General features: G+C 49.1%; 1 protein-coding gene across 2 annotated transcripts in view; it reads left to right on the top strand.

Moving 5' to 3' along the window:
- Positions 1-12500, top strand: part of LOC128380336 (multidrug resistance-associated protein 1-like) — a 41498-nt gene that overhangs the window by 13203 nt on the left and 15795 nt on the right. For both annotated transcript variants that reach the window (XM_053340123.1, XM_053340122.1), the window contains exons 5-14: positions 628-750; positions 891-952; positions 3758-3886; positions 3969-4196; positions 4396-4573; positions 5119-5280; positions 7809-7901; positions 8286-8489; positions 8994-9140; positions 12233-12320. In XM_053340123.1, coding sequence (XP_053196098.1) covers positions 628-750; positions 891-952; positions 3758-3886; positions 3969-4196; positions 4396-4573; positions 5119-5280; positions 7809-7901; positions 8286-8489; positions 8994-9140; positions 12233-12320 — 1414 coding nt within the window. The remainder of the gene's footprint in view (positions 1-627; positions 751-890; positions 953-3757; positions 3887-3968; positions 4197-4395; positions 4574-5118; positions 5281-7808; positions 7902-8285; positions 8490-8993; positions 9141-12232; positions 12321-12500) is intronic.

Genomic DNA, 12500 nt, shown 5'->3' with positions numbered 1-12500 from the left:
CAGGGGGCGACCGTCTCTATACAAGTCAATGGAGAAGTAACTTAGAGCTGCATTCTATCAAAAGGCCACCAGGGGGCGACCGTCTCTATACAAGTCAATGGAGAATTCACCAACTTCTCACTTGATTTCTAACCTCAGTAAACGTTTTCAAAATGTGTTTATGGTCTCAATCGCTAGTTTAAAGCCTTCTTCAATGCAGTATGATGTTCATTTGGGACATTTTGGCCTCCCTGATTTTATATGTGACGATAAAGCAGGGTATGCATTAGGGCGTGGCTACGTCCTGATTGACAGGTTGATTGACCAATGTCCTCCAGATCCAGCCCTCGCAACCAATCGCAGCCTCCCCGCTCTGCCATTGGTCCCGCCCATACGTCCGCCCATGGCTCCGCCTCATGCCCATATAAGTAGAATCCGTGTTTTTATTTTTCCCAGCATGCACCTGAAATTTTCAAGATGGCGCTGCCTAGATTAGAAACTATTGGCTTCTGAGCAGCAGTCCACAAACCACTGGGTGACGTCACAGATGTTACGTCCATTTCTTATATACAGTCTATGGCTGGAACCCCTGAACCACCCTGACCTCTGACCTCTGACCTCTAATCTCTAACCTCTGACCTTTTTCAGGGTTTCTCATCAGACGCTGTTCGTTTCGTGGCGTTCTTCGTCTGTTTTTCCCTCCAAGTCGTTCAGCTCGTCCTCTGCTGCTTCTCTGACAGCCGGACGCTCTCTCAACACACCTACACACAGGTACACACACACACACACACACCTACACACACACACCCACACACACCCACACACACACACACTCACACACACACACCTACACACACACACACTCACACACACACTCACACACACCTATTTATATATTTATATGTTTACAGGATCAGTGTCCAGAAGAAGACGCCTCATTTCTCTCCAAGTTTTTCTTCTTTTGGTTCAGCAGGTAAAAAAGGGTAACCCTAGATACGTGTGGCGGGTTAGGGTAACCCTAGATACGTGTGGTGGGTTAGGGTAACCCTAGATACGTGTGGCGGGTTAGGGTAACCCTAGATACGTGTGGTGGGTTAGGGTAACCCTAGATACGTGTGGTGGGTTAGGGTAACTCTAGATACGTGTGGCGGGTTAGGGTAACCCTAGATACGTGTGGTGGGTTAGGGTAACCCTAGATACGTGTGGTGGGTTAGGGTAACTCTAGATACGTGTGGTGGGTTAGGGTAACCCTAGATACGTGTGGTGGGTTAGGGTAACCCTAGATACGTGTGGTGGGTTAGGGTAACCCTAGATACGTGTGGTGGGTTAGGGTAACCCTAGATACGTGTGGTGGCACCCTGAGACTGTAGACTAACCCAGCACCCTGAGACTGTAGACTAACCCAGCACCCTGAGACTATAGACTAACCCAGCACCCTGAGACTATAGACTAACCCAGCACCCTGAGACTATAGACTAACCCAGCACCCTGAGACTATAGACTAACCCAGCACCCTGAGACTATAGACTAACCCAGCACCCTGAGACTATAGACTAACCCAGCACCCTGAGACTGTAGACTAACCCAGCACCCTGAGACTATAGACTAACCCAGCACCCTGAGACTATAGACTAACCCAGCACCCTGAGACTATAGACTAACCCAGCACCCTGAGACTATAGACTAACCCAGCACCCTGAGACTATAGACTAACCCAGCACCCTGAGACTATAGACTAACCCAGCACCCTGAGACTATAGACTAACCCAGCACCCTGAGACTATAGACTAACCCAGCACCCTGAGACTGTAGACTAACCCAGCACCCTGAGACTATAGACTAACCCAGCACCCTGAGACTGTAGACTAACCCAGCACCCTGAGACTATAGACTAACCCAGCACCCTGAGACTACTCCAACCCCTCCCAGTCCTACATCATTTAGTTACAGATCTGTAATAACACACATCCTTCCTTCTTACCGTGAACAGACGAGCATATAAAAAGTACACAGGAAATTAAAAGAGAAAGAAAAAAAAGGGACACAACAAAACAGAAAAGAGGCAGGGATTAGTGTCCAGGTCAAACCACCAAGATCCAGGACTACGTCAGGGCCCCAAAGACGAGCTGCTACGTGAATACCTCAGGCAGCAGACGAGGAGGATGAACCATCACGGAGGGACGAGCTCTGCACGGCGTGTACCATGACGGATAGAAGAAGTGACTGATATGAAGAAAGGACCGAGAGACAGGAAGTACTCATCATGGCAGCACCACAACAAGAACTTAGTACTAGACCAGTAGAGGCGGGGGTCTACCACAGCAGACTGAGACAGTCCGGGGGGGGGGGGGACAGCGTACATGGAGCCGAGAGGCTAGCATGGTGTACAGTTTGGACTGGAACCCTAAGATCCTGATCCAGATCCAGACTGACTGGTGCTGGCTAACCAACCAGACATCGTGATGACATCGTGATGACGACATCATGACGACATCGTGATGACGACATCGTGATGACGACATCGTGATGACGACATCGTGATGACATCATGACGACATAATGATGACATCGTGATGACGACATCGTGATGACGACATCGTGATGACGACATCGTGATGACGACATCATGACGACATCGTGATGACGACATCGTGATGACGACGTCGTGACGACCTCGTGATGACGACATCGTGATGACGACATCGTGATGACGACATCGTGATGACGACATCTTGATGACATCGTGACGACATGACGACAACATGACGACATCATGATGACATCGTGATGACATCGTGACGACATCATGATGACATCGTGATGAGGACATCATGACGACATCGTGATGACGACATCGTGACGACATCGTGACGACATCGTGATGACGACATCATGACGACATCATGAGGACATCGTGATGAGGACATCATGACGACATCGTGATGACGACATCGTGATGACGACATCGTGACGACATCGTGACGACATCGTGATGACGACATCATGACGACATCATGAGGACATCGTGACAACATCATGACGACATCGTGACGACATCATGACGACATCATGACATTATGACGACATTGTGATGACATCGTGATGACGACATCGTGATGACGACATCATCATGACGACATCGTGATGATGACATCGTGATGACGTCGTGATGACGTCGTGATGACGTGATGATGACATCATGATGATGACATCGTGATGACGTCGTGATGACGTGATGATGACATCGTGATGATGACATCATGATGACGGACAAACAACAGAAGGAGGCAGCGGTGATAGACGCAGAGATCCAGAGAGAACAACATCAGGAAAAAGGAACACGAGAAGCTGGAGAAGATGTGAGGAGTAAAGGAACAGTGGAGCCAGTGGTGATGGGAGCACTGGGAGCTGTGGGACACTAACTGGGAGAGAGACTCCAGCTGATTCCAGGTCCACCATCTGAGGTCTCTGTCCAGAAGACTGCAGTCCTAGGAACAGCTAAGATATGTCTATATATATGTTCCTGACCTGCTGAAACAGGATGATGGTACGAAAGAGAACAAGAAGAAATGTAGTGCTGATGTGAAGTGAACAGAGTTAAACTTGTGAGTCACAGTGTGATGTGACTTTTTACACATGTGTGAGTTCATTCACATGTTCACATGGGTTAGGGTTGGGGGGGTTGGAGAGCACACGGAGAGCTACTGACACTCAATATTCATAACCATAATCATCAATAAAACAATAAAATCTCTGTTGTGCTTTGTTGTTCTGTCAGTTTGGTGATTCGTGGTTACCGGCACCCCCTGCAGGCTGCAGACCTGTGGTCCCTCAGGGATCGGGACTCCTCTGCCTGGATCCTGTCTGACATGGAGAAGAACTGGACTCAGCACTGTGCAGACCTGCAGTAAGACATTTTACAGCATATTCAGACATGAAAAATGTTAATAAATTACACAACTTGTTGTGTTTTCTATGATGTTCTGCAGGAAGGAGCAGGCTGGTTCTGGGCCGTCCTGGTCCTGTTCTGCTGGTTCTGCTGGTTCTGCCGGGCTGACAGAAAAAACTCAGCTGCTGAGGAAAAGGAGGAAGAGAGAAAGCTACAGCCTGTTCCTCCTCCACACGCTGGGACGGAGCTTTGGACCGACCTTCCTCTGTGGAACGCTGTGCCTGCTCCTCCACGACGCTTTCATGTTTGCTGTGCCGCAGGTTCTTAGGTTGGTGTCAGAGGTCAAAGTTCACAGATGTGTTTACAGATGTGTCACTCTGCCCACAAGCAGTGGTGGAGCAGCTGCTCTGGGTTCAGGTGTCGCTGGTTATAGATGTAACTCCTCGCTGCTGAGAGTCCTGTGTGCAAGGGTTCGGGTTCGAACAAAAAGGTTGTTGTTGTTTATCTGTGTGTTTATCTGAGGTCAGTCTGCTGCTCGGTTTCATGCGGGACAAAGACGCCGCCATGTGGAAAGGTTTCCTGTTTGCTTCGCTGCTCTTCCTGCTGTCCTGCCTGCAGTCTCTGCTGCACCATCAGTACATGTACCGCTGCTTCACGGTGGGCATGAGGCTGAAAACTGCTGTCATGGGCCTCATCTACAGGAAGGTAACCAATAACTACAACTCCCATGATGCACCAGTGATACATGCTGAGATCACAGAGATTCACCCCAACATTACATCCACATTTCCTAACCCGAATCCAGCTGTTTAGGGGGCAGATGAACCAGAATGTGTTCATATTATTATTTATTGATCTTCTGATTGTGAATTAACTATTTAATAAGTCAGAATATGATCAGAGCATCTTTTCAACACTTCAAATTGTTTATTAGATTAAATCGAACTCGACACATGACTGAATAAATGATATAAAGTATAAATGTGTTTAAAATGAGAGATAATGGAGGGAAATAATATTAATCTTTCTGTAATAAAGGAAGAAAGTTGTTTGATTGATAATTAACAGATTTTAATTAGATGGTGAATCAGAAAATAAAAAATGATACACTTGAATTTAATGTGAGATGATGTGATGTATCAGATCAGTGTGATCAGATCTAATCAATAACTGATAATCAATAAGGGAGTTGCTCTGTGTCTCCAGACTGTCTGTGTCTCTGAATGTCGTTAATAAGTTTTGTTGGACAGTGTCTGGTGATGAGCAGCGGCGCCCGGCAGCGGTGCACCGTCGGAGAGATCATCAGCTTGGTCTCTACGGACTCTCAGAAGCTGATGGATCTGGTGGTTTACGTTAACAGCGTCTGGATCGCTCCGCTGGAGATCGCCCTCTGCTTCTTCTTCCTGTGGAAGGTAAAAAACCCTGAACCGCTCAGTCAGTGATCAATAACAGCTCACCGATCAGTCAGTGATCAATAACAGCTCACCGATCAGTGATCAATAACAGCTCACCGCTCAGTCAGTGATCAATAACAGCTCACCGATCAGTGATCAATAACAGCTCACCGCTCAGTGATCAATAACAGCTCACCGCTCAGTCAGTGATCAATAACAGCTCACCGATCAGTGATCAATAACAGCTCACCGATCAGTGATCAATAACAGCTCACCGCTCAGTGATCAATAACAGCTCACCGCTCAGTCAGTGATCAATAACAGCTCACCGATCAGTGATCAATAACAGCTCACCGCTCAGTCAGTGATCAATAACAGCTCACCGATCAGTGATCAATAACAGCTCACCGCTCAGTGATCAATAACAGCTCACCGATCAGTCAGTGATCAATAACAGCTCACCGATCAGTGATCAATAACAGCTCACTGATCAGTGATCAATAACAGCTCACTGATCAGTGATCAATAACAGCTCACCGCTCAGTCAGTGATCAATAACAGCTCACCGCTCAGTGATCAATAACAGCTCACCGATCAGTCAGTGATCAATAACAGCTCACCGATCAGTGATCAATAACAGCTCACCGATCAGTGATCAATAACAGCTCACCGATCAGTCAGTGATCAATAACAGCTCACCGCTCAGTCAGTGATCAATAACAGCTCACCGCTCAGTCAGTGATCAATAACAGCTCACCGCTCAGTGATCAATAACAGCTCACCGCTCAGTGATCAATAACAGCTCACCGCTCAGTGATCAATAACAGCTCACTGATCAGTGATCAATAACAGCTCACCGCTCAGTCAGTGATCAATAACAGCTCACTGATCAGTGATCAATAACAGCTCACCGCTCAGTCAGTGATCAATAACAGCTCACTGATCAGTCAGTGATCAATAACAGCTCACCGATCAGTCAGTGATCAATAACAGCTCACCGATCAGTGATCAATAACAGCTCACCGATCAGTGATCAATAACAGCTCACCGATCAGTGATCAATAACAGCTCACCGCTCAGTGATCAATAACAGCTCACCGATCAGTGATCAATAACAGCTCACCGCTCAGTGATCAATAACAGCTCACCGATCAGTCAGTGATCAATAACAGCTCACCGATCAGTCAGTGATCAATAACAGCTCACCGCTCAGTCAGTGATCAATAACAGCTCACCGATCAGTCAGTGATCAATAACAGCTCACCGATCAGTGATCAATAACAGCTCACCGATCAGTCAGTGATCAATAACAGCTCACCGATCAGTCAGTGATCAATAACAGCTCACCGCTCAGTGATCAATAACAGCTCACCGATCAGTCAGTGATCAATAACAGCTCACCGCTCAGTCAGTGATCAATAACAGCTCACCGATCAGTGATCAATAACAGCTCACCGATCAGTCAGTGATCAATAACAGCTCACCGCTCAGTCAGTGATCAATAACAGCTCACCGCTCAGTGATCAATAACAGCTCACCGCTCAGTCAGTGATCAATAACAGCTCACCGATCAGTGATCAATAACAGCTCACCGATCAGTCAGTGATCAATAACAGCTCACTGATCAGTGATCAATAACAGCTCACCGATCAGTGATCAATAACAGCTCACCGATCAGTCAGTGATCAATAACAGCTCACTGATCAGTGATCAATAACAGCTCACCGCTCAGTGATCAATAACAGCTCACCGCTCAGTGATCAATAACAGCTCACCGATCAGTCAGTGATCAATAACAGCTCACCGCTCAGTGATCAATAACAGCTCACCGCTCAGTGATCAATAACAGCTCACTGATCAGTGATCAATAACAGCTCACCGCTCAGTGATCAATAACAGCTCACCGATCAGTGATCAATAACAGCTCACCGATCAGTGATCAATAACAGCTCACCGCTCAGTGATCAATAACAGCTCACCGATCAGTGATCAATAACAGCTCACCGCTCAGTCAGTGATCAATAACAGCTCACCGATCAGTGATCAATAACAGCTCACCGCTCAGTCAGTGATCAATAACAGCTCACCGCTCAGTCAGTGATCAATAACAGCTCACCGCTCAGTCAGTGATCAATAACAGCTCATCGCTCAGTCAGTGATCAATAACAGCTCACCGATCAGTGATCAATAACAGCTCACCGCTCAGTGATCAATAACAGCTCACCGCTCAGTCAGTGATCAATAACAGCTCACCGCTCAGTCAGTGATCAATAACAGCTCACCGCTCAGTGATCAATAACAGCTCACCGCTCAGTCAGTGATCAATAACAGCTCACCGCTCAGTCAGTGATCAATAACAGCTCACCGATCAGTGATCAATAACAGCTCACCGATTGGCTGACCCTCTGCTTCTGTCTCTGATTGGCTGACCCTCTGCGTCTGTCTCTGATTGGCTGACCCTCTGCTTCTGTCTCTGATTGGCTGACCCTCTGCTTCTGTCTCTGATTGGCTGACCCTCTGCTTCTGTGTCTCTGATTGGTCGACAGCTGCTGGGTCCGTCTGCTTTAGCCGGTGTCGTCATGGTGATCGTCCTCTTCCCTCTGAACGGGGTCATCGCCAAGATCAGGACCAGACTGCAGGTGAGCTACTCCAGACCAGGACCAGGACCAGGACCAGGACCAAGACCAGGACCTGGACTCAACTGTCTGGCAGCTGACCATAAATAGAAATAATACTAACAGTGGTGGTCTCTGGTGGTCTCTGATGGTCTCTGGTGGTCTCTGGTGGTCTCTGATGGTCTCTGGTGGTCTCTGGTGGTCTCTGGTGGTCTCTGGTGGTCTCTGGTGGTCTCTGATGGTCTCTGTTGGTCTCTGATGGTCTCTGTTGGTTTCTGTTGGTCTCTGATGGTCTCTGTTGGTTTCTGGTGGTCTCTGATGGTCTCTGTTGGTCTCTGATGATCTCTGATGGTTTCTGTTGGTTTCTGTTGGTCTCTGTTGGTCTCTGATGGTCTGTGGCGGTCTCAGGAGGTCCAGATGAGGTTCCTGGACGGTCGGATCAAGCTGATGAACGAGATCCTGAACGGAGTGAAGATCCTGAAGTTCTACGGCTGGGAGGACGCGTTCCTGCGGCGGGTCAGCGGTCTGAGAGACGGAGAACTGGGCGCCCTGAAGAGGTCTCAGGTCCTGTACTCGGTCTCTCTGGCGTCCTTCAACTCCTCGTCCTTCTTGGTGAGACGCGCTTCCTTTGTTTGGTAACCATGGCAACAGTAAAGGTTACTAACCCTAACCCTTCATTTGTTTGGTAACCATGGCAACAGTAAAGGTTACTAACCCTAACCCTTCCTTTGTTCGGTAACCATGGCAACAGTAAAGGTTACTAACCCTAACCCTTCCTTTGTTCGGTAACCATGGCAACAGTAAAGGTCACTAACCCTAACCCTTCCTTTGTTCGGTAACCATGGCAACAGTAAAGGTTACTAACCCTAACCTTTCATTTGTTTGGTAACCATGGCAACAGTAAAGGTTACTAACCCTAACCCTTCCTTTGTTCGGTAACCATGGCAACAGTAAAGGTTACTAACCCTAACCCTTCCTTTGTTCGGTAACCATGGCAACAGTAAAGGTCACTAACCCTAACCCTTCCTTTGTTCGGTAACCATGGCAACAGTAAAGGTCACTAACCCTCATGTTTCTCCTTCCTGTCGTCTGATTGGTCGTTGTGTGTGATGTCAGATCCTGTTCGCAGTGTTCGGCGTCTTCGTCGTCATCGACGACCGAAACGTTTTAGACGCTCAGAAGATCTTCGTCTCCGTCGCTCTGATCAACATCCTGAAGACGCCGCTCAGCCAGCTCCCATTCGCTATGAGCACCACCATGCAGGCGAGTCTCAGCCAATCACAGGCCTGGACAGCAGGGACACCGATAGGACAGCAGGGACACCGATAGGACAGCAGGGACACTGATAGGACAGCAGGGACACTGATAGGACAGCAGGGACACTGATAGGACAGCAGGGACACTATAAGACAGCAGGGACACCGATAGGACAGCAGGGACACTGATAGGACAGCAGGGACACTATAAGACAGCAGAGACACTGATAGGACAGCAGAGACACTGATAGGACAGCAGAGACACTGATAGGACAGCAGAGACACTATAAGACAGCAGGGACACCGATAGGACAGCAGAGACACTATAAGACAGCAGGGACACCGATAGGACAGCAGGGACACCGATAGGACAGCAGAGACACTGATAGGACAGCAGGGACACCGATAGGACAGCAGAGACACTGATAGGACAGCAGGGACACTGATAGGACAGCAGGGACACTATAAGACAGCAGGGACACCGATAGGACAGCAGGGACACTGATAGGACAGCAGAGACACTGATAGGACAGCAGGGACACTATAAGACAGCAGAGACACTGATAGGACAGCAGAGACACTGATAGGACAGCAGAGACACTGATAGGACAGCAGGGACACCGATAGGACAGCAGAGACACCGATAGGACAGCAGAGACACCGATAGGACAGCAGGGACACTGATAGGACAGCAGGGACACTATAAGACAGCAGGGACACCGATAGGACAGCAGAGACACCGATAGGACAGCAGGGACACTATAAGACAGCAGGGACACCGATAGGACAGCAGGGACACTGATAGGACAGCAGGGACACCGATAGGACAGCAGAGACACTGATAGGACAGCAGAGACACCGATAGGACAGCAGGGACACTGATAGGACAGCAGAGACACCGATAGGACAGCAGGGACACTATAAGACAGCAGGGACACCGATAGGACAGCAGGGACACTGATAGGACAGCAGGGACACCGATAGGACAGCAGAGACACTGATAGGACAGCAGAGACACCGATAGGACAGCAGGGACACTGATAGGACAGCAGAGACACCGATAGGACAGCAGAGACACTATAAGACAGCAGAGACACTGATAGGACACGCAGAGACACTGATAGGACAGCAGGGACACTGATAGGACAGCAGAGACACTGATAGGACAGCAGAGACACTATAAGACAGCAGGGACACTGATAGGACAGCAGAGACACTGATAGGACAGCAGAGACACTGATAGGACAGCAGAGACACCGATAGGACAGCAGAGACACTATAAGACAGCAGGGACACTGATAGGACAGCAGGGACACCGATAGGACAGCAGGGACACTGATAGGACAGCAGGGACACTGATAGGACAGCAGAGACACCGATAGGACAGCAGAGACACTATAAGACAGCAGGGACACTGATAGGACAGCAGGGACACTGATAAGACAGCAGAGACACTGATAGGACAGCAGGGACACCGATAGGACAGCAGAGACACTATAAGACAGCAGAGACACTATAAGACTGCAGGGACACCGATAGGACAGCAGAGACACTATAAGACAGCAGGGACACCGATAGGACAGCAGGGACACCGATAGGACAGCAGAGACACTGATAGGACAGCAGGGACACCGATAGGACAGCAGAGACACTATAAGACAGCAGGGACACCGATAGGACAGCAGGGACACCGATAGGACAGCAGAGACACTGATAGGACAGCAGGGACACTGATAGGACAGCAGAGACACTATAAGACAGCAGGGACACTGATAGGACAACAGGGACACCGATAGGACAGCAGGGACACTGATAGGACAGCAGAGACACTGATAGGACAGCAGAGACACCGATAGGACAGCAGAGACACTGATAAGACAGCAGAGACACCGATAGGACAGCAGAGACACCGATAGGACAGCAGAGACACCGATAGGACAGCAGAGACACCGATAGGACAGCAGGAACACTGATAGGACAGCAGGGACACCGATAGGACAGCAGAGACACCGATAGGACAGCAGGGACACCGATAGGACAGCAGAGACACCGATAGGACAGCAGAGACAACGATAGGACAGCAGGGACACCGATAGGACAGCAGAGACACCGATAGGACAGCAGGGACACTGATAGGACAGCAGAGACACCGATAGGACAGCAGGGACACCGATAGGACAGCAGAGACACCGATAGGACAGCAGAGACACTATAAGACAGCAGGGACACTGATAGGACAGCAGGGACACCGATAGGACAGCAGAGACACCGATAGGACAGCAGGGACACCGATAGGACAGCAGGGACACTATAAGACAGCAGGGACACCGATAGGACAGCAGAGACACCGATAGGACAGCAGAGACACTATAAGACAGCAGAGACACTATAAGACAGCAGAGACACTGATAGGACAGCAGAGACACTATAAGACACCAGGGACACCGATAGGACAGCAGGGACACTATAAGACAGCAGGGACACCGATAGGACAGCAGAGACACCGATAGGACAGCAGAGACACTATAAGACAGCAGAGACACTGATAGGACAGCAGAGACACTATAAGACAGCAGAGACACTATAAGACAGCAGAGACACCGATAGGACAGCAGGGACACTATAAGACACCAGGGACACTGATAGGACAGCAGAGACACCGATAGGACAGCAGGGACACTATAAGACAGCAGGGACACTGATAGGACAGCAGAGACACCGATAGGACAGCAGGGACACCGATAAGACAGCAGGGACACCGATAAGACAGCAGGGACACCGATAGGACAGCAGGGACACTGATAAGACAGCAGAGACACTGATAGGACAGCAGGGACACCGATAGGACAGCAGAGACACTGATAGGACAGCAGGGACACTGATAGGACAGCAGGGACACCGATAGGACAGCAGAGACACCGATAGGACAGCAGGGACACCGATAGGACAGCAGGGACACTGATAAGACAGCAGAGACACCGATAGGACAGCAGGGACACTGATAGGACAGCAGGGACACTGATAGGACAGCAGGGACACCGATAGGACAGCAGAGACACTATAAGCAGGTTCAGAGTTACAGTCTAATGTCTCTTACAGGCTTTTGTCTCGCTCAGACGTTTGGGACATTTACTGCTGCAGGATGAACTAAAGACGGACAACGTGGAGAGACTTCCTCCTAACACAGGTATGACATCACACACCTGTCCTCCTAACACAGGTATGACATCACACACCTGTCCTCCTAACACAGGTATGACATCACACACCTGTCCTCCTAACACAGGTATGACATCACACACCTGTCCTTCCCAGTTTGGATCTGTCCTGAGGTCTGAACTACGAAGCTGGACTTTCTCTTATAGTA

This window comes from Scomber japonicus, chromosome 19 (genome assembly GCF_027409825.1).
Source record: "Scomber japonicus isolate fScoJap1 chromosome 19, fScoJap1.pri, whole genome shotgun sequence".
In the NCBI taxonomy this organism is placed as follows: Eukaryota; Metazoa; Chordata; class Actinopteri; order Scombriformes; family Scombridae; genus Scomber; species Scomber japonicus.
Note: the sequence above shows the minus strand (reverse complement) of the source record. Positions and strands in the feature narration are given on the sequence as shown.